Source organism: Kwoniella shivajii, chromosome 5 (assembly GCF_035658355.1).
Source record: "Kwoniella shivajii chromosome 5, complete sequence".
In the NCBI taxonomy this organism is placed as follows: domain Eukaryota; kingdom Fungi; phylum Basidiomycota; class Tremellomycetes; order Tremellales; family Cryptococcaceae; genus Kwoniella; species Kwoniella shivajii.
This window is the reverse complement of record NC_085912.1, coordinates 128,868-150,516: the sequence shown is the minus strand read 5'-3', so window position 1 is coordinate 150,516 and position 21,649 is coordinate 128,868. Positions and strand designations below refer to the sequence as shown.

Below are 21,649 nucleotides of genomic sequence, written 5' to 3'. Positions count from 1 at the left end.
TGAGATCGATAAAGACGCATCGGACTCCCAAAAAGAAAACACAAAAAACTACAGCACCCGGGATTCCCACCTGGTCCCCCACGATGGTACTAACCGGGCGACACATAGCTTAATTTCGCAGAGTTAGATACATGTCATGGGCCGTATAAGGGAGAAAGCTATAAACAACTAAGGGGTCCGTGCATGCACGCCTATTTGGACACCAAGAAGGTTCTCCCTCTCGCTCTCGCAAGAGCTACGGAAACGCTCATTAACATCCATGAATACGATACTCCTGGCATCTTCCAGTTCTTCCATTCCCTCAGCTTTTGGTTGGTTTCTATTTCTTGGTACCCGCCCGTAGAAATGATGATCGGGTGGAATGGTGATGTTGTTCCATGTTCTGGTAAAGAGGTGATCTTCCGTCTGACCTGTTGGCCTAAAATCCTATCCATTCTTCTCTCCATGTCCTCCTTCCATTCACCTGTTTCCTCAGCCCGCGCAGCTGTTTCCTTCTCCGCTCGTGTTTTACCATTGGTTCTAAGTGAATCCTGATGACTGGGTGCAAACAATGTCACCACCTTCAAATCATACTCCTCTGCAGCTATGGGTCTGTCCGTTCCATCATCCAGAACTACCTTGATGTCATTCCTTCGGCTGGTGCTGCGGATGTATGGTTCCACAATAACTGTGGAAGAAGGGATGGATCGGAGTCCAGCAGCGAGGTGGTGTTTTACCGCCTCGTGTCTTGCAAGCTTGAAATCTTTCCTGCCCCGGCACCACTCGTCATGTCCCAGTGTGTTTGCTTGGGAACATTTCTTGCAGCGACCTTCATACCCAGATATTAAAGTTCTGTAGCACAAATTTGCCTGAATTGTGTCTCCAGACATTGCAAATCGTTTAGCTGAAGGGACTGCTGCTAACCATTTCCTTCCCAATTGTGACGATGCTTCAACCACTGCCATCCTGTCTCGAACGTGAAGAGAAGCCATGAGTTCTTTTTGTTTGATGTTGTATGCTTCTCTACAGAGTTCTTGCTGAGATGTTGGGTCTGTGTCGACGTCTTCCAATGCCGGGATCAACGAGGAAAGGACTGATGTAGCTGATGCGGAAGCCGCTCGGTACGCAAGGGGAGCGGTGTCCTTGTGTGAAGCTAGACCAATACCTCCCATGTCTGTTGGAAGGTGTCATGACGGTCATTAGACCTCATGACTACGGCTCAGGATTTCTCTTGCAAGCCTATATAATCGGAGGAATTCCGTCCCTATCGGAAATTCCTATTGTTCCCTTTTGTGGTTCAGTGGTTATAGCGACCGATTACGCCAAGCCATTGTGACAGAAGGGCAATAAGGGTCCTATCCCTATGTGTTACCGTTTCAGGCGCCTTGATTCCTCTAATCCGGTCAAACGCTGTCCTGATAACTTGATCTAGTTCCTCCCATAGGTCTTCTAGGTCCTGCGAGTACAGCGTTCTCAGCAAATGACGCAGTTTCTGTTGTAGAGATTGACGGAGGATGAGAAGGGCATGTTGTTTGGGTAGAAGGTGTATCTTCTCTGTGCTGACTCTGAGGTCATCAATCTTCGTCTTGAGGAAAGTTTCCCTCGTAGCTGTCGATCCAACGCAAGTCCCTAGTAACTCTAATCCTTTCTCCCTTATCTCTTCTAAAGATGTCTGCTTGCACTTCTCTCTGTTCAATTTTAGGGGAGAGGAGTCTCGATCGAAAAACTCGAGTGCGACATCCAATCCCTTGTCATCGGGGCATAGTATGAATATATCATCAAGGTAAGCAAGCACTAGGTGATCCGGCCCCAGTATCCTCTGTAGTTCCTCAATACTGTCGCGGATGGTGATGGAGAAGAGAAGGGGTCCCATTGGGTCGCCCTGCCTTTGTCCCTCCTGTGAGAGTAGGCTGTGCGTTGTACCGTCTGCATGAAGGTACAGGGGAGTGGGATTATTGTATGACCAGGCGGCTACTCGAAGTAGGGATGGCGCGTGCTTTAGGAGTGCTCGGTAGGTGTAGTGACGTCCCGAGCTGTTGAATGCGTTAGCTGCATCCAAGGAGATGCAATGGGTGTAGGGGAATGCAGGGTGTCGATCTAGAGCAAATTGAATTGCTCTTGTAATTGGTTCCACTCCTCCTTTTGTTCCTACCCCAAATTGATGCGGGGATAAGAATGCTGGGTCCCTGTTGGATGTGAAAATAGCTTTCATTGCTATTCTGTAAAACATCTCCCCCACCGCGATGGGTCTGATTCCTCCGTTTGGCTTGAGGAGGGGTGTGATCCTAGCAGAGCACAGTAAGTCCTGACCACACGCTACCCCCGAGGCTATCTCGGCCGTCAATGTTGACATGAATTGTTTAAAATGATTGTCAGATAGGGCTAAAGTAATCAATTTGACGGTCCATCCTGACGGTCCCGGAGATGTATCCGGCTTGAAACTTTTTAATGCTTTTACTATATTCTCCTCTTCTGGTATCACGGGCAGAGCGGTGTGGATTGAGTATGGAAGATTGAAGGGATTCACACTGCCTACCGGGTGCTTCTTTCTAATTGATTCTATAGTAGCTTCGTCTAATGGTGCTACCTTCACATTGTTGTTGAGGATCTTCTCTCCCTTTCCTATTAGTCCACTCTCAATCATTTCTTTCGCTCTCGTTACCTCATTCCTACTGGTATGAGTTCCTTCCCTGATCTCCGGCCACACCACTCTTGGATATGATCCCAATCGTTGTACCGTTGCATCGTGACCGTTCCTCATCTCCGGGACTAATCCTACCTTCACAAGGGCCAATATGTCGTATAGTTTCTTGGTTGTTGGTTCTTGATTGTAGTCTTCGGCCAGACGGGACGCAGTTCCGATGAATGGTCTTATTAGATTGGGATGGAGATGCTTGATTGATCCGGATAGGGGGAGTAAGTCCGAGACATTGCGAGTGACGGGCATCGTTGGGACCGTATCTGGAGCTTGAGTTGTGGGCGTGGAAGGTATCCGATGTCTTGATGATCTTGAGGGAGTTATTGAAGGTCTTGAAGGTCTTGCTGGTGCTGCAGATCTTGTTGGCGTTGCAGATCTTGTTGGTGTTGGGGTTTTCGACAAGGTTGTAGCAGTAGTGGCGGTAGGAGTGATGGACAACTCTGATGGGAACGATGGTGTTGGGGGACGGGTAGGAGATGATGTCGGCACAGGAGGAGGACCCATAAGTGTGGGAGCACTAGTGTGCACTCCAAGAGACGGGGAAGCAGTGATTGTTCTCCCCCTCTTATCCGGTGCATTAAAGCTTCCTGCTCTCCTATCCGTGAGTTGTTCGTTGAGTCCCTTACATGCACTCAAGTGGATGGTCATCGATCTCCGATCCGGCTTTGTAACGGTGCCGCATGTTGCGCAGACCAATACCGAATCTTTTGGGAAATCAGTAGGGAGGAAAGGGTATTTGGGATGAGCTTTCCTGAGATGTTGCAGGAGTTCTGCTTTGGATGATGGGCAGAGTGGACATGTTGGTAGGGAGGACTTGGACTGGTTCGCTGTCGAACCATCTGGATCTATATTCAGTCGTGGTGATGTTCTCCTGGCCACTCTTGGCGTGGATATATCTTCATTGTTGGTAGAAAAATCTTCTGCCCTGGGACGCTTGTGTCTTTGTTGATGAGCTTCTGTCGTCGGTTAGGTTTCGTACGGTGGTGGGTGTAATGACATCTTAGGTGATGTCACAGCGGGTGCCTCCGCCTACCGTGATCACAGTAAGGCACTACCTAGGTAGTCTGCTCTGCTACCGTGGTAGAACGTGGCGGAAAGTAGATGAAGTGGAGGTGGAGTGGAAGTAAAGTGGAGGTGGTATGTGTAGATATTCGCTCAACCAACCTAACTTCAATGTGTGTGTTGATATCTTACTTCTCCTTTCTGTTTCAAGAGGGAGTAAACAAGCCGACAATGGAGGGTGACCTTTCGAAGAGGTCGTATGTGACGATGGCGAGAGTGCTGATGATGACAACGGGGTAGGAGGGTATTCTGTGGATGGGGGTGGTCGAGTTTGTATAGTATACCAATTTGGAAGTTCGGGGGAGCTTTATTTCTCGATGTGCCGGGGAAAGAGTGATATCTTGGTGTTTCTTTGACACTCTTTCCCGCCGATTCGGCGTCGGGGTGATGGTGAGGACGATGGAGACGTCCCCCAGCCTTATAATGACGATATTCGTGATTAGTGGCGTCGATATAGTCGATCAAACATTTCGCAGAGCAAACGGGATGCGATGCTTTCTATGTTCTATGGCCGTAGATAGGATTTGAGGTGTTGTATGCTACATATAAGTGACATTCAGAGATAAGGCTTAAGGAAGGACGAAAAGGAATTATCATGCCTTTCGATGAGGCTGTGTTATGGGCATGATTGTATCGTTAAAGTGTAATGAAGATGCAAGGTGAACAGTCATGTTTATTTTGTATCCACTCTGTACTCTCCCTTCGATTTCGTTTCAATGCTCAATTCACTGTCTTCTCCCTCATCATCGTCAGTTATTTGTTGAGAACTTTTGAGAGGGAGTGAAAATGCGGTGTGACCATTGCGGTTATTGAGGGGATGAAGGGTTGAAGTACGCGTTGTTGTTGATATATGTTTGTTTATGTAAAATGTGCGTTACGGTAGAGAAGATATCATTGCGCGTTTGATTTTTTACACTTTGTTTTTCCCCTTCTTCTTTGTTGTTTTTGTCCTCCATTTCCCATTTCCCTTGCTATTTTTACCCTTTTCAACAACAGAAGAGATTCCTGCGACAGGAGCTATGCATTTACACACCCTGTGACTAGATGAGAAGGACGAAAGCCCACGAGTCGACCAGTGCATGCATGCATACGTACTTTGCGCTTGAGGAATGACGAGTAACATAAGAAGTCACAGCTCAGTTTTTATTAGTATTCCATCATGTTTCAGGGGCTCTGTCGTGATAATCAAATAAGGGCTGGTCGAAATGCAGTGAAAAGTTGTATCCTGCCCAGTTTCATTCTTCCTTCCTTCCTTCCTTCCTTCCTTCCTTCCTTCCTTCCTACGTTTTAGGATACTACATCGCATTTTCATCATCTTCTATCATATCTTACTCTTTCTTCTTCACCTCATCTTATTCCAATCACTTGCATATACGAATCAACCTGTCTACGGTTCAACTAACTCCAGTCATTCTTTATTTCTTAATCCTTTATTTCTGAAACCTCACACGACGCCAAAATTACCTAGATCCTTGTTTTTCTTTTCTGTAAACCGTATTTGAATCATCCCAATCAAGCAAAACCCCTATCATCCAACATGTTCACTAAAACAATCTCACTATTCGCTTTCGCCTTACTTTCAGTCAACGCGATAGTCTCTCCCACTTCACCAGACGGATCAACAGTCGTCAAAGTAGGAGATAAGATCAATGCTCTTTGGACAGCTGATTCCACTGATAATTGGAAAAATGTTGAAATCCAGTTGATGACCGGTGACAATTTACAAGTGAGTACAATCGTGTTTCGAATCGGTATACTGTTGTCTATTGAGGAGAACGAATCATATTTCAAAGTTCTTCTTCCACTTCTCGTTTACCTCCTATAGATGAAGAGGTCAAAGCGATCTGCATATATAGTAGAAGAACCGTGCTGATACCCTTGAGTAGATGGTACCACTGGCTACTATCGCAACAGGTATAGATGGAACTTCAACTACTTCATATTCATTCGACGCCCCTGATGTATCTCCTTATTCAAAGATCTACTTTTTACAATTGTAAGTAGACGTATGATCTCTCTGATCTCCTCACATCCAAAAGGCCTACTCATCAAAAGTTCAATGCGAATCAGCTAATTGTCGCATTTCGTCAAATAGCACAAACGGTGGTGATATGACCAACGTAACATGGACTACTCGATTCACCGTAAGTCAACCCTTTTTGTTTTGGCAAACATCAACCATATCTTCTTGCATACCTGAGTATAAATACGTGAATGCTAATTCCGTTGTTTGTAATTTGTAGATCGCAGGTGCAGATGGATCCACTACTGATCCTACTAACAGTACCGTCTACTCTGGTACTACCGTTCAGTGGGGTGAGTGTTTTGCCGCTACTCCGCCTGAATTTCATTTCTCTTTTAATGATAGTATCTACACGGCATCCTAACTTGTATTTTGGTATGACTCAACAGGAACCGGTACACTCCTCTCTGGCGTAACTACCGATGGATCATCTAATTCCAGTTCTTCTGGAGTCTCTTCAGCATCAGCTTCTATGGCCAGCATGAGCGTTTCAATGATTGATTCGTCCATGGCCATGTCTTCTGCTTCAGCTTCAGCTTCAGTCTCAGCCTCTGAATCAGCTTCCGCTGCTTCTATGAGCGCATCAGGATCGACATCAAGCGCTTCCGCTGCTGCTTCATCAGCTTCTGCCTCAGCTTCATCTTCTACCAGTTCAGCTGGGAAATTACAAGTTGGTTTAGGTATGACCATCATGGTTGGAATGATCGGATTATTGTTATAAAACTTCATCTTAGAACCCAAGGACGGATTGTTTTATTTACGCAAGGGACAATGAATTTATCTTTCGTGATTGATGTAACGCAAATATCATAGTTCATAATACACCTACCACTTATAACAACGAAACTACTTATGATTCGGGAATTACAGAGAAGGAGAAAATGTTATACGGCTCCTATATTTTCATAATGACTCCATATATCATGTTATTGCCATCTTGAAAATAAAATGTAATATAGTCGTATCGTGTCGTTTCGCTCCTTCTCACATGCTTCCTCTACGGGTGAATCTGATCACTGGATGATAATCAGATCGTATGCTGCTTCTCGTTGTCATTCTACACCTCAGATCTCGTGTTCAGAATTGGGAGACGAGACTACAGGGATATCGATCCTTGTACCACATTGTATTGTATTGTCGTCGATACACGATTGACAGTTGATTCACCGGCCAGAATACCGAATCCTGCATTGATGACACGCCATATAGCATTATAAGATACGATCGGAATTGAGACCACATATCCGCATTCTTCGAAGTGTGCATGACTTGATGCTTCTGGTTAGGTGAGAGAGTGGTGTGTAGGGCTCTGCCAAGACGCCGAGTACAGAAGCAAAGAGAAAAATATAGAAAACAGAAGTCAAAGACCCATTGGAAGATAAAGTCGACTCGAAGATTTCTATCTATGATACTGTATAGTATCACACACGAATCTGTCTGAGGACTTGTCAATGGCGGTAGGATGTACAGATCATAAATTATGCTATACTAACGCCACTGTCCTTGATTGATTGAGTAAGGGATAAGTAGATATAAGAAGTCACAGTACTAAGATCATGTTCCTTTCGACGATTACGATATATGGGCATCCTTCCTTATAAGATGTGCGTAGTCCTAAAACAGATCTTGATGATATTCGTCGAATAGACAAGTACAGTCTGCGCGACATGAGAAGATATACTGAGGAGCTTTTATCAGCTGTACGGTACGATATGTCAAGGAATGGATCATACTTGTGATACAAATCTGTAGGGTTGCATTCGAGATCATCATCACACCTGACTCTTTTGTGAGTTTTCATTGAGCGCGATGATAACGTTTTGATCCTGTGCTCGAACAGACTTAACCAAAGCTCGCAGCTCGCTGTGTATAGTATGAATGATTCAACGTTCTTAAGTGCTAGTCACGGTCGACATGGTACTCACCATTCATATCTGTTACGACGGACTTACCGAGAAGCGATATACAGGATGATTCACAATCAATTCGCGTGATCGATATAACCACGACTATTTGAGGTTAGGTCGGGTTGTAAGAACGTTTCAAATCAAGTGTGAAGTGGTCATAGCAGTCAAGCAACCACTGAATCGTGAATGCCTCCAGGGCTTGAGATGCATATTGAGCTATCACCCTCATATTCCACCTTTCACGACACCGTCACAGATAGCATCTGAGACATACTGGTGAGATATATCAAGTCTACTGAGGAGCGCAACAATACCAGATAAGAGACGCTGTCTTGTTGTTGACTTGATCATATACCATATGCCAATATATGTAGTTGTCATGTTTCGTTCCATTTGCAGGATTGCTAGTCTAGCATAATTGACGCAATATAACTGTCTCCAGTGGAATCAAACGGCAGCAACAGACTCTCCCAAGGTGATTTATCGTTCATGTGAGCTGGGAAGAAGGCCATAAGTTATTTGTTGGCTTATGGTTATTTTCTTCGTCTTCAGAACAACCTGACACAGTAGCTGGTAGTAATATCGTTTTTTTCCATAGATAATGAAGTCGATGACTAGTCGATATATGATGCGTTCCATTTTGAAACGTATACATCCAGGTTTGAATCGTCTCGTATGTATACAAAGTGTGTGTGGCATGGACAAAGACACCACACCTCAAATATGATTTTCGTATCTGAAGATCTGGTACTCTATTCATCCTATTGACCTTGCAATATCCTATCTTTGAATGGACTTTCTTTATCTGTCATGCACTGTTCTTCGCCCACCAGCATCAAATTGCAGGTTTTTACTATTGATGAGTGATACATCTCACATAGAATTTCTCAGTAGAAAACCATGAGTATGCCACCCCTTACTCATTCCCAGGTACAGGCGGTGATGTCCGCTTTGATGAATCGGTATAATTTGCGTTTTTGAGAAATGTTGATTTTTTCTGAATTTTGTATTTTCTGTTGACGAGAGGTTGTTCGTATAACATCATTAACGCAAATCTGAGATCAAACAACGCTCGAATCGACTAGTCGAATTGAAGTCTACTCACTATGGACGCATTGTTAGCTTCAGCAGGACCATTGCCGACCAAAAGACCAAAAGGTAATAACAGCAATTCCAACAACAACAATAACTTCAAATCGAATTATTCAAAAGGTCAAAGACAAAGACCAACATCTCATCAAACGATTACAAGAGGAGATGGAAGTAATATCGATGCGTCGTTAAACTCGATATTGTCGAATACGAGAATACCATCTTCGTTTCATCACTCAAATCTAGCTTCAGGCTCTGGTTCCACCGGATCTGCGAAAATAAGACCTGATTCATCAACAAACAAAATTGTTGACAAGAAATTAAGATCAAAGTTATCACGAGTAGATATCAATAATAAACAAGCCAAGTTGGAAAGAGAAGATGTCAATGAATGGCTTAATAAAGCCGTTCAAGGAACAAAAGGTGATATAGAAGTAGATGAAGAATTAGGTGAAAAAACTTGGAGGATAAAACAAAATGATATAGTTGAAAACGTAGCTGTCAATTCAAGTAAGAAGAAATTCGATTTGAAAATGAATGATATGGGTACTTACAAAGTCGATTATACAAAAAATGGAAGGTGAGTCAAAATCGCTTCTTTATTGGGATACTTCTTGTTTCTATAATTCAGATGGCGTTTGATTTATTCGTGAAGATTGAAAGTCATTCATAAATGATTAAAGACTTTTGAACGCATAATCCCCTTCTTCCAAACGAGACAAACGTTTCATGACATCGACTGTTAATTGTTCCACAATCCCTTGAGAACCGACGTGACTAACCTTAACTCTCTTTCTCTTGTACGCTCGTAGACACCTGGCAATAGCATCTTCAAAAGGTCATATAGCGACATTCGATTGGCAAGCAGGGAAATTACATTCTGAAATACATCTAAAAGAGTCAGTGAGAGATATCAAATTCTTACATTCGGAGGATTACTTTGCTGTCGCTCAGAAGAAATACGTCTTCATATATGACAAAGATGGTGTGGAGTTGCAGTGAGTACCCACTTCTTCTGTATGAGAGAGGACAGAGAGGAGACGCAGAATTGCGATATCAGAAATCATCTTTTCGGTGTCAATAATGGTGACGAGCTGACTTGCTACGTCGGACCACGTAGTAAATTGAAACAGCATATTGATCCTACACATATGGAATTCTTACCGTACCACTATCTATTGACCACTGTGGTAAGTTGGATTCGATTCCAAGTTCGAGCTTGTAAGGATCACGCTGATCAATTTCTACAGGGTCATGCAGGCTACCTTAAATACCATGATACCTCAACCGGTGTAATGCTTACCCAGATCCCTACTCATCTCGGATCACCTCATTCCATGGCGCAAAATTCTCATTCTGCCATCATCCATCTTGGACATTCAAACGGAACCATGACCTTATGGTCACCGAACATGACCACACCACATGTCAAACTCTTAGCACATCGAGGACCAGTGAATGGAATAGCTGTAGATCCAAGTGAATCAAGTGCAGGAAGATACGTGGCGACAAGTGGTATGGATGGTGTAGTCAAAATTTGGGATGGTAGAATGTGGGGAAAAGAATTAAGATCGTGGCATGTCAGAAACCAGATTACTTCATTAAACTATTCAGGTATGGGTATGTTAAGTGTAGGAGGTAAATCAGGTATAACCGTATATCGCGATCTAACATCAACAACAAATTCAAATCCAAAAAATCAATTCACCCCAACACCATATTTAACTTTACCTTTACCTTCATTAACTGCGTCATCAATTAAATTTTGTCCATTCGAGGATATATTAGCTGTTGGACATGAAAAAGGAATTTCATCTCTACTGGTTCCTGGATCAGGTGAACCCAACTTTGATTCTAATGAAGCAGACGTATTTGAAACTTATTCAAGAAGGAGAGAAAGAGATGTGAGAAATGTAATGGATAAAATCAAACCTGAATTGATAACGCTCAATACCGATTTCTTGGGTCATGTGAACGAATCTAGAGGTGGTGAGACTCACGAAGAAAGGAATTCAAGATCGTTTAGACAATTAGGTAGATTAGAAAGATTAAGAATTAATGGGAAATCAGATGAACAACAAGCCGAATTAGAAGATGACGAAGAAGAGGAACAAGAAGACGGCGAGCAAATACAAGGTGGAAAGAAAGAAAAAGTCAAAAGAAAAATGAAAGGTAAAGGTGGAAGTACAAGTAGATATTTAAGGAAAAAACAAAAGAAGAATATCGTTGATAATACCTTGGTAAGTCATCATGAAAACCAGACTTCACCTGGACAGTGTCTTTCTTGACCTTTCTGAAATCTGAAACGCCAATTTCAAACCTTTCGATTTGACCGCTTTCTCTCGTTGGGAGAGTGCTATATCTGGATCTAGAATCATGTGCTAATCTCATCGTTCGGTGTCACAGCTTGCAATGAAGGCTAAAGTAGCTGCACAAAAGCAATCAGAAGATACGAGAAGGAAAATCGCAAGTGGTGAAATCGTAAAGGAAGTTGGAGCCTTGGCTAGATTCGGATAGATGCGAATCGTTGTTTTACTTCATCATGTTTATTGCTCTATCTGCATGTATTACTATGCATCCCATACTCGTCGACCCCAATCAGTATTCATGGTTCTTGGCGAATGACAACTGGGCAAACGTCAAGGGCGCTGACTTGAAATATCCGCGAGCAAACAGCTGAGAGACGCAGCAGCCAGAATGCGTGAAGTGACGATAACTCGAATGTGCAACTCATTACCTTATGAGCATTGGAGAGAAGGTGGATTTGCAACAATGCTATCAATTGCGATCGCGTCCAGACAAACATAATATTGTGACAGTGAACTGCATCTCGCAGAAATCAAATAAGAACTAGCGAAAACGAAGTATATGATATGAAAAAAGGTGAGGCTTTTCAGTCTTCAAAAGAAAAGCGGAAAAGGCCAACCCAAGTTAAATAATGATGAAACTACAAAAGAGAATATATCCCAAACGATTATCAAACCGTTTATACTTCTTGAGAAGCTTTAGCACCCTTTCCTTTGGTCTTGGCGGGGAGGAGTTCAGCCATGATGTGGGGAAGAACACCACCTTGAGAGATGACTACTGATCCGAGAAGTTTGTTGAGCTCCTCATCGTTTCGGACGGCAAGTTGTAAATGTCTAGGTACGATACGAGACTTCTTGTTGTCTCGAGCAGCGTTACCGGCCAATTCAAGGATCTCAGCGGCGAGGTCTATTGATCATACTATATCAGTAAAATAGTCCACGCAAAGTTGATAGTGATAGTGAATGATATGCAACTCACACTCAAGGACAGCAGCGAGGTAGACGGGAGCACCGGAACCAACTCGTTGAGCGTAGTTACCTTTCTTCAAGAGTCTGTGGATACGACCGACGGGGACTATATGATGCAACCAGTCAGTAAGAGGAAAGTGATATGTATTGAGAAGGGCCCAACATTGCAAACTCACATTGAAGTCCGGCCTTGGATGATCGGGAAGAAGACTTGGTCTCTGAAGAAGATTTTCCTTTACCACCTGAAGACATTGTGAATTGATTTGATTTGGTTTGTTGGGTTTGGGGATTGGGTTTGAGAAAGAGAAAGAGTGGTTTGATTGGCTTTGTGTTTGATGAGAGAGAGGGAAAAAGAAACGGAAAAGATTGAAGGGGGTATTTAAATATCTAAGAGAGATAGGAGATACCTTTGCAATGGTTACGAGATGCGAATTGGTACAGGTATGGGTGGTGAGTGAGGTGTATGGTCTGTATCGGTGATACATGCACTATGGTGGTGATTTAGGAAATGTGGTGATGTTTTGTTGATACCCTGATTGAACACGTCCCAAAAGGCAACAACCCCACGCCACGCCATCCCCTTTGGTCACCATATAAAGTCATGACATCGGAAGATAATGACAGATAAATCGTGACGTGGGTGATTCGGCGTTAATTATTTGCCAATATCCCATTAAATGATGATGTAACAATGTAAAAATCATTACGCGTCGATATTTCTCTCTTCTGTTATTCCCTTTTACCACGCCACTCTGTCTTTTTTACCCTGTCATCAGATTGTCTTACACATCACAACAAAATCACTTCCCCTTCCCTAACAGTGTACAGACTGTGACGGTAACAGTACAGTCGCATTACTCACGGTTGTTTTCCTTTACCCCTGGAATCCCCATCCATCAACACGTACAACTTCTTACATTTATAAAAGGTCATCTTCGTTCTTTGTAAAAACTTATTCCCTCTTTCATCATCAACTCGAATCAATTCAAAGCATTCCACCACTTGTCTAAACTTCTTTTTAAAGTCTCAAACCAAACACCAATCTAAACTCATTCACAATGGCTCCTAAATCCGTCGCTTCCAAAGCTCCTGCTTCTCAAGCCTCCAAGGCTCCCGCTGCCGCTTCCAAAGCTCCCGCCAAGGTAAGTCATCACTACTACTACTACTTCTTCTACTATGTCGACATCAACTGATTATTCATTATCTCTTACTTAGGCCGCTAAGACCTCTGCTCCCGCTAAAGAAGGTGGTAAGAAGAGATCCAAGAAGAGGGTCGAATCTTACTCTTCATACATCTACAAGGTCCTCAAGCAAGTTCACCCCGACACTGGTATCTCGTGAGTTACATTCCTTCATCTCAAGTGCTTCCAAGTGATTCCCTCGTATATATACTGATATATCACCCGTTTGATTTGATAGAAACAAAGCTATGGCTATCTTAAACTCTTTCGTTTCTGATATCTTCGAGCGAATCGCATCTGAAGCTTCCAAACTCGCTTCATACAACCACCGATCAACCATCTCTTCTCGAGAAATCCAAACCGCCGTGCGACTTATCCTCCCTGGAGAACTTTCCAAACACGCCATCTCTGAAGGTACCAAAGCCGTCACCAAATACTCTTCATCCAAATAGATTATTTGATAAAAAGGTGTGGTACGATGATGATGATATGATGGTTATTTGTAGGATTCATTTTCAGTGATAGTTACTTCTTCTTCTTCTTCTTTATATTGTTTAGAACAATATAATCTTTTTTTTATACAAACCTTCGTCTTCGCTAGTTCACTTGACATGAATTGTCCTGTTCACCATACTTCAAATGTGTTTTCAAGTTGCATGATAACAGTTTGCATGATAGCAGTGTGCATTTCGTGTTTTGCATTCACCTTGGGTTTTCGACGCGTGCGTTGGTGCGAGAACATTACAATCCGCCTTTCCTTCGCCGAGTTCCTTGTGATTCGTTCTCACAAAATGCTTGGAGACTGAGCAATCATGGTCGAGTAATTCCTGATATGTATACTTGTAAACACACTCAGGTGAATCATCACTTTGATCACATGATATGGTACGAAAGTGACTAAAAAGGAAGCATTGCAAGCTGATTTGAGGCATAAATTCGGGTGATGGATTTAGTTGAACACTGCAATGTATCTATTGCCTGATCTTGTGATAAATTTAGCTCAGAATGAACGGTTGATCCATTGGTTGAAACAATTAGAATAGATAGCATTCACGAGAAGGAAGAGAAGATGCACAGTATATATATGATCATGAGAAGTAAGTGGCGGCTACTGTATAGACGTACGTAGTTGATTTGAATAGGTCACAGATCTTCTCAAGGGATAATTAAGACTTTTTCTCTGTGTCGGTCGTTGATATATAAGCATCCATTAGTAAATACAAATGACAAAAGATAACATAGTTTGATAATTTTGGTTTCATGGTATATTAGCCGTGACCTCCAAGAATCTTTCAATCCTGTGTAAGAGACAATTATCAGTGACGGATCAAGTGACATACCGTGGTAGATTACTCTGTCGTGATTATTATGATGAGTGAAAGGCCAAAAAAAAAACAATTCTGGTCATTGTCACTGCGAGGAAACCCGGTGAAGAATGATTGATACATCTCATTGAACAAGGTATCTCAACGTGGACTACTGGTATGGTCCAGTGATCGCCTCAGGAAATGATACGATATACGAATAGTAGGAAGGTTACTGAGGAGTTCTACATCACTGATTAGGCTCATAATGCGAAAGGTGATCAGACGAAGAAGAAGATGAGACACTATCTAAGCAATTCCTCTTTTCCCTTGAGGCTAATCAACAACACAATGTTGCTCTTTCATCCTCGTTTCCATCGTGTAAAGCGATCATCATAATATCAATCGAATGTCCCTACTGGTAATGCTGATATCCAAAGAGGAGTTGTTGACCGTAGGTTAGTGATGATATCAACCGACATTACTGAAATCGGACTTGGGCTGAATACTTGACCAAATGATCTTGGAACCAAGGAAGACGTCATAGACTCGTTTCCCCCCCTCGTCCCCTTCCTTTGGTCAATTGATTTTGATGATGCTATTTTGATTTCGGGGGGTTATTCATCATCATCATCATTCGTTCATGCTGGTCCGTGCGTAAAATAGATAAGTAGGATGACTGTATTTCTCCTCAAAAGATGACTGGACCCCATTCATTCAGATGGAATATATAAACCATCGTTTCTTCTCATCAACACCATCAATTCGTTCATTCTTTCTCTCTTTCTACCTCCTATCTTTATCCTTCACTTCGTGATCACATTGGAAGTGGTACTTACCTCTTTCATCGTTGATCATAGGTGTATATATACAGATAAACTGTGATATAATAGTCTAGCAGCTTAACACATTCATTTGAACTTGCGATTATTCGGGTTAAACCCTACATTTGATCGTCCATCCTTCTTATATCTCAATCTCTTCTCTAGCTATGGCAGGAAAGAAGACAGGCGACGAAGTCGTTGCCGGCAAGTCTCGATCATCACAAGCAGGTTTGACATGTAAGTCATAAATCTGCTCACCTTACATCTATCCGCACTCAACTCCTAACCACCTTCGTGACGTTACTCGAGATAATTCATCGTCAGTCTATTTCCGTTCTCTCAGCTGATGTGCAGTGCTGTATACGATATCAGTCCCCGTTGGCCGCCTCCATCGTTACCTCAGAAGAGGCAGATACGCGGAAAGAATAGGAAGCGGTGCTCCCATCTACATGGGTAAGTCTTCTGTTTCAAACGATCCGACCTCAGAGCTTCAGTATAGTTCCGAGCTGAGCTGAGACATAACCAACTTCAATCAGCCGCTGTTCTTGAGTATCTTTCCGCTGAAATCCTCGAGCTGGCAGGTAATGCCTGTAGGGATAGTAAGTACTTTCATTCAATTCGGTCTAGTATAAATATAAGTTTTGTCAATATTGAATACTGTACCTGTAGATAAGAGATCCCGCATCAAGCCAAGAGATCTTCAACTCGCCGTCAGAAACGACGAAGAGCTCAACAAGCTTCTTGACAAGGTGACCATCTCAGAAGGTGGCGTACTTCCTTGTGTCCAAGCGCCACTCTTACCCGCCAAAAGCAAGAACAGCAAGAAGAGGGTCAGTCAGACTACGACTAACGTGGAAGAGAGTGGTCCAGGTGAGTTCGGACAGTCAAGCTCAATCCTTTTCGATCTTCGTGTATATCAAGTAAAGTGGCTGATTATTGCTTACTCGATATAGTATAAGACTTTTCCAAGATCATTACGATACCATGAAATCACGATCAAACGACCGTCATGTCCTACCTCCGACGAATTCACGAAGTTACGATCATCGACGATTCCGACAAGCTCCGTTCATTTTCTTCTTTCTCTCTTCGTTCATTCATCCCCACTCTCATTTCTGATCACAATCACGCACACGTTTCGAATACGTACACATGTCACATCACACTTTCATTCTTCAGCATTTCCCTCCATATTGTGTCTTCATGTTGTACGTGACTAGGTAGTATAAGGGAGGGAGGAATAATATATGCAGTTCATCTCATGTATTCGTACACAACATGTCAGAATCATCCTTTATTTCGAGACATTTTCCATTCGACCTTGAACGAGAACATGACAAGCGAGTATCGCTTCTGCGCAACACGGGCGTCCTTGCTGCGATGGGAGAGTCCCATCAAAACAACACATAGCATCCCGTGTGACACTGGAGATCGGAACATATGTGTGATGGCTGTACCTTTGTACCTTCGAATGAAATTGACTGAAAAGACTCGCTTGCGGCTCTATCAAGCTTCATTCAAATATCCACATGAGTAATGCCACTTGTCAATAACGTCTATCACTTGGATGGCAGATGTTACAGTAGGCATGCACATCTAGAACATTGATTTTGAGTAGAATCACAGGAGCTGATAGGCAAGCCGAGCACATGTCAGTTCATTGCTTATCCCACGCTATCCTTTGCATCCTTCGTCATTCCAAACGTGCATTCATTTTTCTCCTACGCAGGCATATTCTCCCCATGCAATCGTTAGCGGGGGAATCCCAAGTCGAAACAAAAGTGAGGAAATAAGAAATCAATTGAATAACGCCGCGGTGATATGATTTGATCTCGCGCGTTGAAAGATGATCCACAAGATCACGTGATTTATGAACCGTGTGCATCACCCTGGGCGGGGGATCACCAATCCCACAATCACAATCACAATTGATTTCACCGGAGAAATGCATAAACAAATCTGCGTGTGGATTGTTTGTTGCTTTGTTTCCAGCGAGAGGATGGGACATGGGGGCCTTCTTCATTGGAGAAGAGGCGTAGTGGTACCACCCAAGGAAAGAGAAACGTATATTTAAATACTAACCATACGAAAACCCAATTACAATTTTCTCTTCCCTCATCCCACCAAGTTTAATACATTCTTCACTCACACTTTCACTTTCCAAACCCAACCCCAAACCCCCAAACACCAATCCATTCACAATGGCCCGAACTAAGCAAACCGCTAGAAAATCCACCGGTGGTAAAGCTCCCCGAAAGCAACGTGAGTAACACTTGTTCGATCTTCATCGTTGTTACCATATCTCCACAATGCATAGGAACATGAACTGACTCTTTCATGTACACTTGTAGTCGCTACCAAAGCTGCCCGAAAGCAAACTTCCACTTCTGCCGCTGGTGGTGTTAAGAAGCCTCACAGATACAGGCCCGGTACCGTCGCTCTTCGAGAAATCCGAAGATACCAAAAGTGAGTATTTACTTGTCCTATACACGACGATGAAAGAACAAGTCACTGATAGTTCTTCTTGATTTAGATCTACCGAACTCCTCATCCGAAAACTTCCTTTCCAAAGATTGGTCAGAGAAATCGCTCAAGATTTCAAGACTGATTTGAGATTCCAATCTTCTGCCGTATTGGCTCTTCAAGAAGCTTCCGAGGCTTACCTCGTCTCTCTCTTTGAAGACACCAACTTGGCCGCCATCCACGCCAAGAGAGTTACCATCCAACCCAAGGATCTTCAACTCGCCCGAAGACTCAGAGGTGAACGATCTTAAGTTATTCGTTGATACATACATGACTTTATGATTCGTGATGGTTCTGTAGTTGATTACCATGGTGCTCTCTACTCTTTCTTTATTTTATTATAACTTCGATTTGATTACTCTCTTTTTATACTTGCCGGCGCATTTTTTTTTGGGGTTGGACGGAATAGTCTTTTTTATATGATATATATACATATAGGAAGTCGTAGGATGTGCAATGCAGCCAGGCCTTGATTCTAATTTATTCTGTTGTTGCATACCACAGCAAGCAAGATTTCAGTGAACAAAAAGTAACTTGATTGTGAAAAGCGACCGTTGTCGAAGCATGTAATGATGGCGAGGTCCTAATGCGATGGATTTGTAATGACCAACTACGAAACTGCCAAGGCGCGTTTCCTAATGCTTTATTAGAAAAACTGGAGAGCTAAGAAGGTGAGATTTGATTCCGTCTTCATTTTCACTCGAAAAGAACTCAAGGTCAAAACATTACATCTACCACTTTTTATCCTTCTCTTGCATTTACGCGTCTCCATTCTTACATCCTATCATCTTTGCGCTGTTCCATTGGTTTTGAACAGCGTTCTATTTCATTGAAAGCTTCCGAGGAGCTGTAACTCGAGATGTCCCGGATCTTACCACCACAAGGAACTTTATCATCTTTAGCATCATCTTCAAGACCGATAGCGCCTTTACCAAACTATCAACAACAACAACAACAACAACAACAACACCAAAACCAACAAGCACAACACAATCAACAAACGAAATGGACACCATATAGACCTGAAACGTGGGAATTACATCCTGGACCCAAAAACAGATTATTCCTCGCATTGAAATCATCCATCGAAGAAGAAGTAGATTGGGCATTACCAAGATTGGTCGTAGCTAGTTTCGATGATAGTCAAACTCAAAATACATCAAGTGAAAAATTCAGATTGGAAACATGGGTAGATAGCGTTAGTGCGTTGATTGAATGGCCGATAAAATGGTTGGATCAATTAGAATTGGAATCTACTTCTGTACTTTTACGTGAACGTAGATATCCTTTCGAAGGATCGGATTTGGATTCGGATTTGGGGGCAGATTTGGACAGCGTTGGCGAAAAACGGAAAAGGCAAGCACAACCACAGCAGCATGAAGTAGACTCGAAAACGAAAGCGAAAACGAAAACGAAAACGAAAACGAAAGCACAAATAGATTTAGCAAAAAGTGTCATACCAGAATGGACGATTGATAAAAGGAAATTAGAAGAAAGAGCTACAAACTCATTATTGATCTTGAGAAATTCAAGTTTTACAACGTCAAATTCCAAGATTATATGTAGAACTATCTTTTTAGATTTCCTTTTGAGGTTTTTCAATTTACCTATTGATTTTTTGATAAATCATTTAATGTTGAATTCCCCTGAACCAATTCATCATATTTTGATCATTATACAATCTATTTTCCCATATTTGAGGATATCACCTCATCATTTTTCCACTTCAATGTCCACCTCGATATCGAACTCGAACTCAAACTCAAGAGCAAATGGACAAGCTCAAGCTCACGCTCACGCTCACGACGAAATCAAGACTGTATTCGGTGATATCCTACCTAGGTTATTAATTCAAACGAAAGATCAATCAATGATAAATAACTTGATACCATTGATAATAATGGGATTGACAATTCCAAATTGTCTATCGCAATCTATCGAATCTGAATTAATTGAACATCTATTAAGATCATTAGTCCTTAGACCGTCATCATCATCATCATCATCAACAACGACAACATCAAGTTCTTCTTCGAATACAATAACGTCACTTGATTTATCACTCGATTTACTTATTTCATTAACACAAAATCCTATCTACGCAAGACAGATTTTATCAAATAAAGACTTTGTATTTCATTTGAAGAATTTAGTCATGCTGTTGGAATATGGCAGTAAATCAATCGGACTCTCATGGGATAATCCAGACCCCCAATCAACCGGTAAAGTTTACAGAAATCCAGCATCGAACTTTATCAGATTGGAATCAGTAGCTAAGAGGAGAATACAAGAAAGAGAAATAGCACAAAGACAAATGGAAATTTTTGGTGGTCAAGGTGTTAAAGTGGATGTAGGTGAAAAACCGCCTGTTTTGAGTCAAATCACAAGAGAAAGACTATACAATATGAGAGAACCCAATAGGAGTATTAGCTGGTGAGTTCAAATATCTATTCGCAGCGAGGAATCATAAATCTCAGCGCAATCTCTCAGTCGTTTGTGAGACTGTCGAATTATCTTGCCCATATCATGTCTCCCTCTACCAGATCCACCGTGACTCCCTTACTAACCATTTCATTGTCATCCCGATTTATAGGATGCACGAAGCCTTCGTTTACTCGTCTACATCCCAATTACTCCAAGTGACATTCTGGCACGCTTATCGAGATTTCTTCCAAAACCCTTCGACGATAGAACCTCTCTTAAGCGCGGCCGAAGTTATCAAGAATGTGACTATTGCTTTCCCGGGTGCTATGGCGAAAGTATGGACAGACGAGATGGGCGGTCAGAAATTCGTCATTGCTGGCATAGGTTTCAGGAAGACCAGTGGTGAGTGTTTGATCTCTGTGAGGTAACTGTGGGTCAATCAACGGAAGACGAGAATTCAGAGATTGAAGAAATTGATCGAGCACGATCGCTAACATTCCGCTGTTTCCAGATGACCAAGAACGATTTTCATGCCTTTGGAAAGATTGCAATTCTCGACACGGATCCATCAATTCATCTTCCTTGTTATCGCATCTGCAATCGCATCACCTGTCTTCAACTACACAGCCGTTACAATGTCAATGGGCTACCTGCACTCACACTCCATTCACCTTATCTCATCTCCTAACACATCTTCCTCTCGTTCAAGCAGTGCCCGTATTGGAAGTGGTAACCGTTTATCCCACCACACCAGAATACGCGTTATCACAATCGATCATAACAAATAGATCAGTGCCTCCTTTAGCTAAACCATTCAAATTACATTGCGTAGCTCAGACTACACCTATAGATTCCAAAAGACATCCGGTTGGAGTAGCCTTTCTGACCAGTCTCATATTAAGGAATCTATCAAGAACACTAAGGACTGAGTTGAGCTTATTAAATGTCGATAATGACGATGGTGAAAATGGTAATGATAATACAGAGGGAAAGAACAAGAGAGATAAAAAGAAGAACCTGTTAGAAGAAAGATTCGGTTTACCGATACCTGACAATGTATTGAAGGAAGAAGAGGAAGAAGAAGAAGCTAATAATAATGCGAATGCAGCTGGAAGAAGAGAGAAAGAATTGAATGAACAATTAGCTAAAAAAGAAATGGAAAGAGCAAAATTCGCTTTCATTAGTGTTCAAGATAGATTGGAAGAGGTTACGGAAAAGAACATGAGTGGATTAGCGACTTATTTAGGTGATTCCTTGGGATGGTTCTAGACGTCACTTGAATAAGAAGTGGCGATCTGCGTGGACGAAGTAGAGAGAAGTAGATTGTGACTTTTGTAGATTCTGGTCTTCCGAAGGG

At 42.3% G+C, this 21,649-nt stretch overlaps 7 protein-coding genes across 7 annotated transcripts; 6 read left to right on the top strand and 1 right to left on the bottom strand.

The window, feature by feature from the left end:
* Positions 1 to 5,276: 5,276 nt before the first annotated feature.
* IL334_003817 (uncharacterized protein) lies at positions 5,277 to 6,483 on the top strand (the record flags this gene model as incomplete). The annotated part of the gene is made up of 5 exons (XM_062935543.1): positions 5,277 to 5,465; positions 5,626 to 5,735; positions 5,835 to 5,883; positions 5,983 to 6,055; positions 6,152 to 6,483. The coding sequence occupies 5 exons, from the start codon at positions 5,277 to 5,279 to the stop codon at positions 6,481 to 6,483; spliced, it is 753 nt and encodes a 250-aa protein (XP_062791594.1).
* A 2,292-nt stretch (positions 6,484 to 8,775) lies between these two features.
* IL334_003816 (uncharacterized protein) lies at positions 8,776 to 11,278 on the top strand (the record flags this gene model as incomplete). The annotated part of the gene is made up of 5 exons (XM_062935542.1): positions 8,776 to 9,341; positions 9,574 to 9,759; positions 9,882 to 9,951; positions 10,012 to 11,001; positions 11,168 to 11,278. 5 exons carry the CDS (start codon positions 8,776 to 8,778, stop codon positions 11,276 to 11,278), a joined length of 1,923 nt encoding a protein of 640 aa, XP_062791593.1.
* A 469-nt stretch (positions 11,279 to 11,747) lies between these two features.
* Positions 11,748 to 12,288, bottom strand: IL334_003815 (histone H2A; the record flags this gene model as incomplete). Its single annotated transcript, XM_062935541.1, has 3 exons — positions 11,748 to 11,974; positions 12,047 to 12,142; positions 12,213 to 12,288. 3 exons carry the CDS (start codon positions 12,286 to 12,288, stop codon positions 11,748 to 11,750), a joined length of 399 nt encoding a protein of 132 aa, XP_062791592.1.
* Positions 12,289 to 13,094: 806 nt separating this feature from the next.
* On the top strand, positions 13,095 to 13,669 carry IL334_003814 (histone H2B; the record flags this gene model as incomplete). The annotated part of the gene is made up of 3 exons (XM_062935540.1): positions 13,095 to 13,178; positions 13,252 to 13,373; positions 13,456 to 13,669. 3 exons carry the CDS (start codon positions 13,095 to 13,097, stop codon positions 13,667 to 13,669), a joined length of 420 nt encoding a protein of 139 aa, XP_062791591.1.
* Positions 13,670 to 15,512: 1,843 nt separating this feature from the next.
* IL334_003813 (uncharacterized protein) lies at positions 15,513 to 16,303 on the top strand (the record flags this gene model as incomplete). Its single annotated transcript, XM_062935539.1, has 5 exons — positions 15,513 to 15,582; positions 15,718 to 15,798; positions 15,882 to 15,944; positions 16,015 to 16,215; positions 16,299 to 16,303. 5 exons carry the CDS (start codon positions 15,513 to 15,515, stop codon positions 16,301 to 16,303), a joined length of 420 nt encoding a protein of 139 aa, XP_062791590.1.
* Positions 16,304 to 17,546: 1,243 nt separating this feature from the next.
* IL334_003812 (histone H3) lies at positions 17,547 to 18,119 on the top strand (the record flags this gene model as incomplete). The annotated part of the gene is made up of 3 exons (XM_062935538.1): positions 17,547 to 17,607; positions 17,697 to 17,811; positions 17,879 to 18,119. 3 exons carry the CDS (start codon positions 17,547 to 17,549, stop codon positions 18,117 to 18,119), a joined length of 417 nt encoding a protein of 138 aa, XP_062791589.1.
* A 608-nt stretch (positions 18,120 to 18,727) lies between these two features.
* IL334_003811 (uncharacterized protein) lies at positions 18,728 to 21,561 on the top strand (the record flags this gene model as incomplete). The annotated part of the gene is made up of 3 exons (XM_062935537.1): positions 18,728 to 20,301; positions 20,462 to 20,694; positions 20,804 to 21,561. 3 exons carry the CDS (start codon positions 18,728 to 18,730, stop codon positions 21,559 to 21,561), a joined length of 2,565 nt encoding a protein of 854 aa, XP_062791588.1.
* Positions 21,562 to 21,649: the final 88 nt, after the last annotated feature.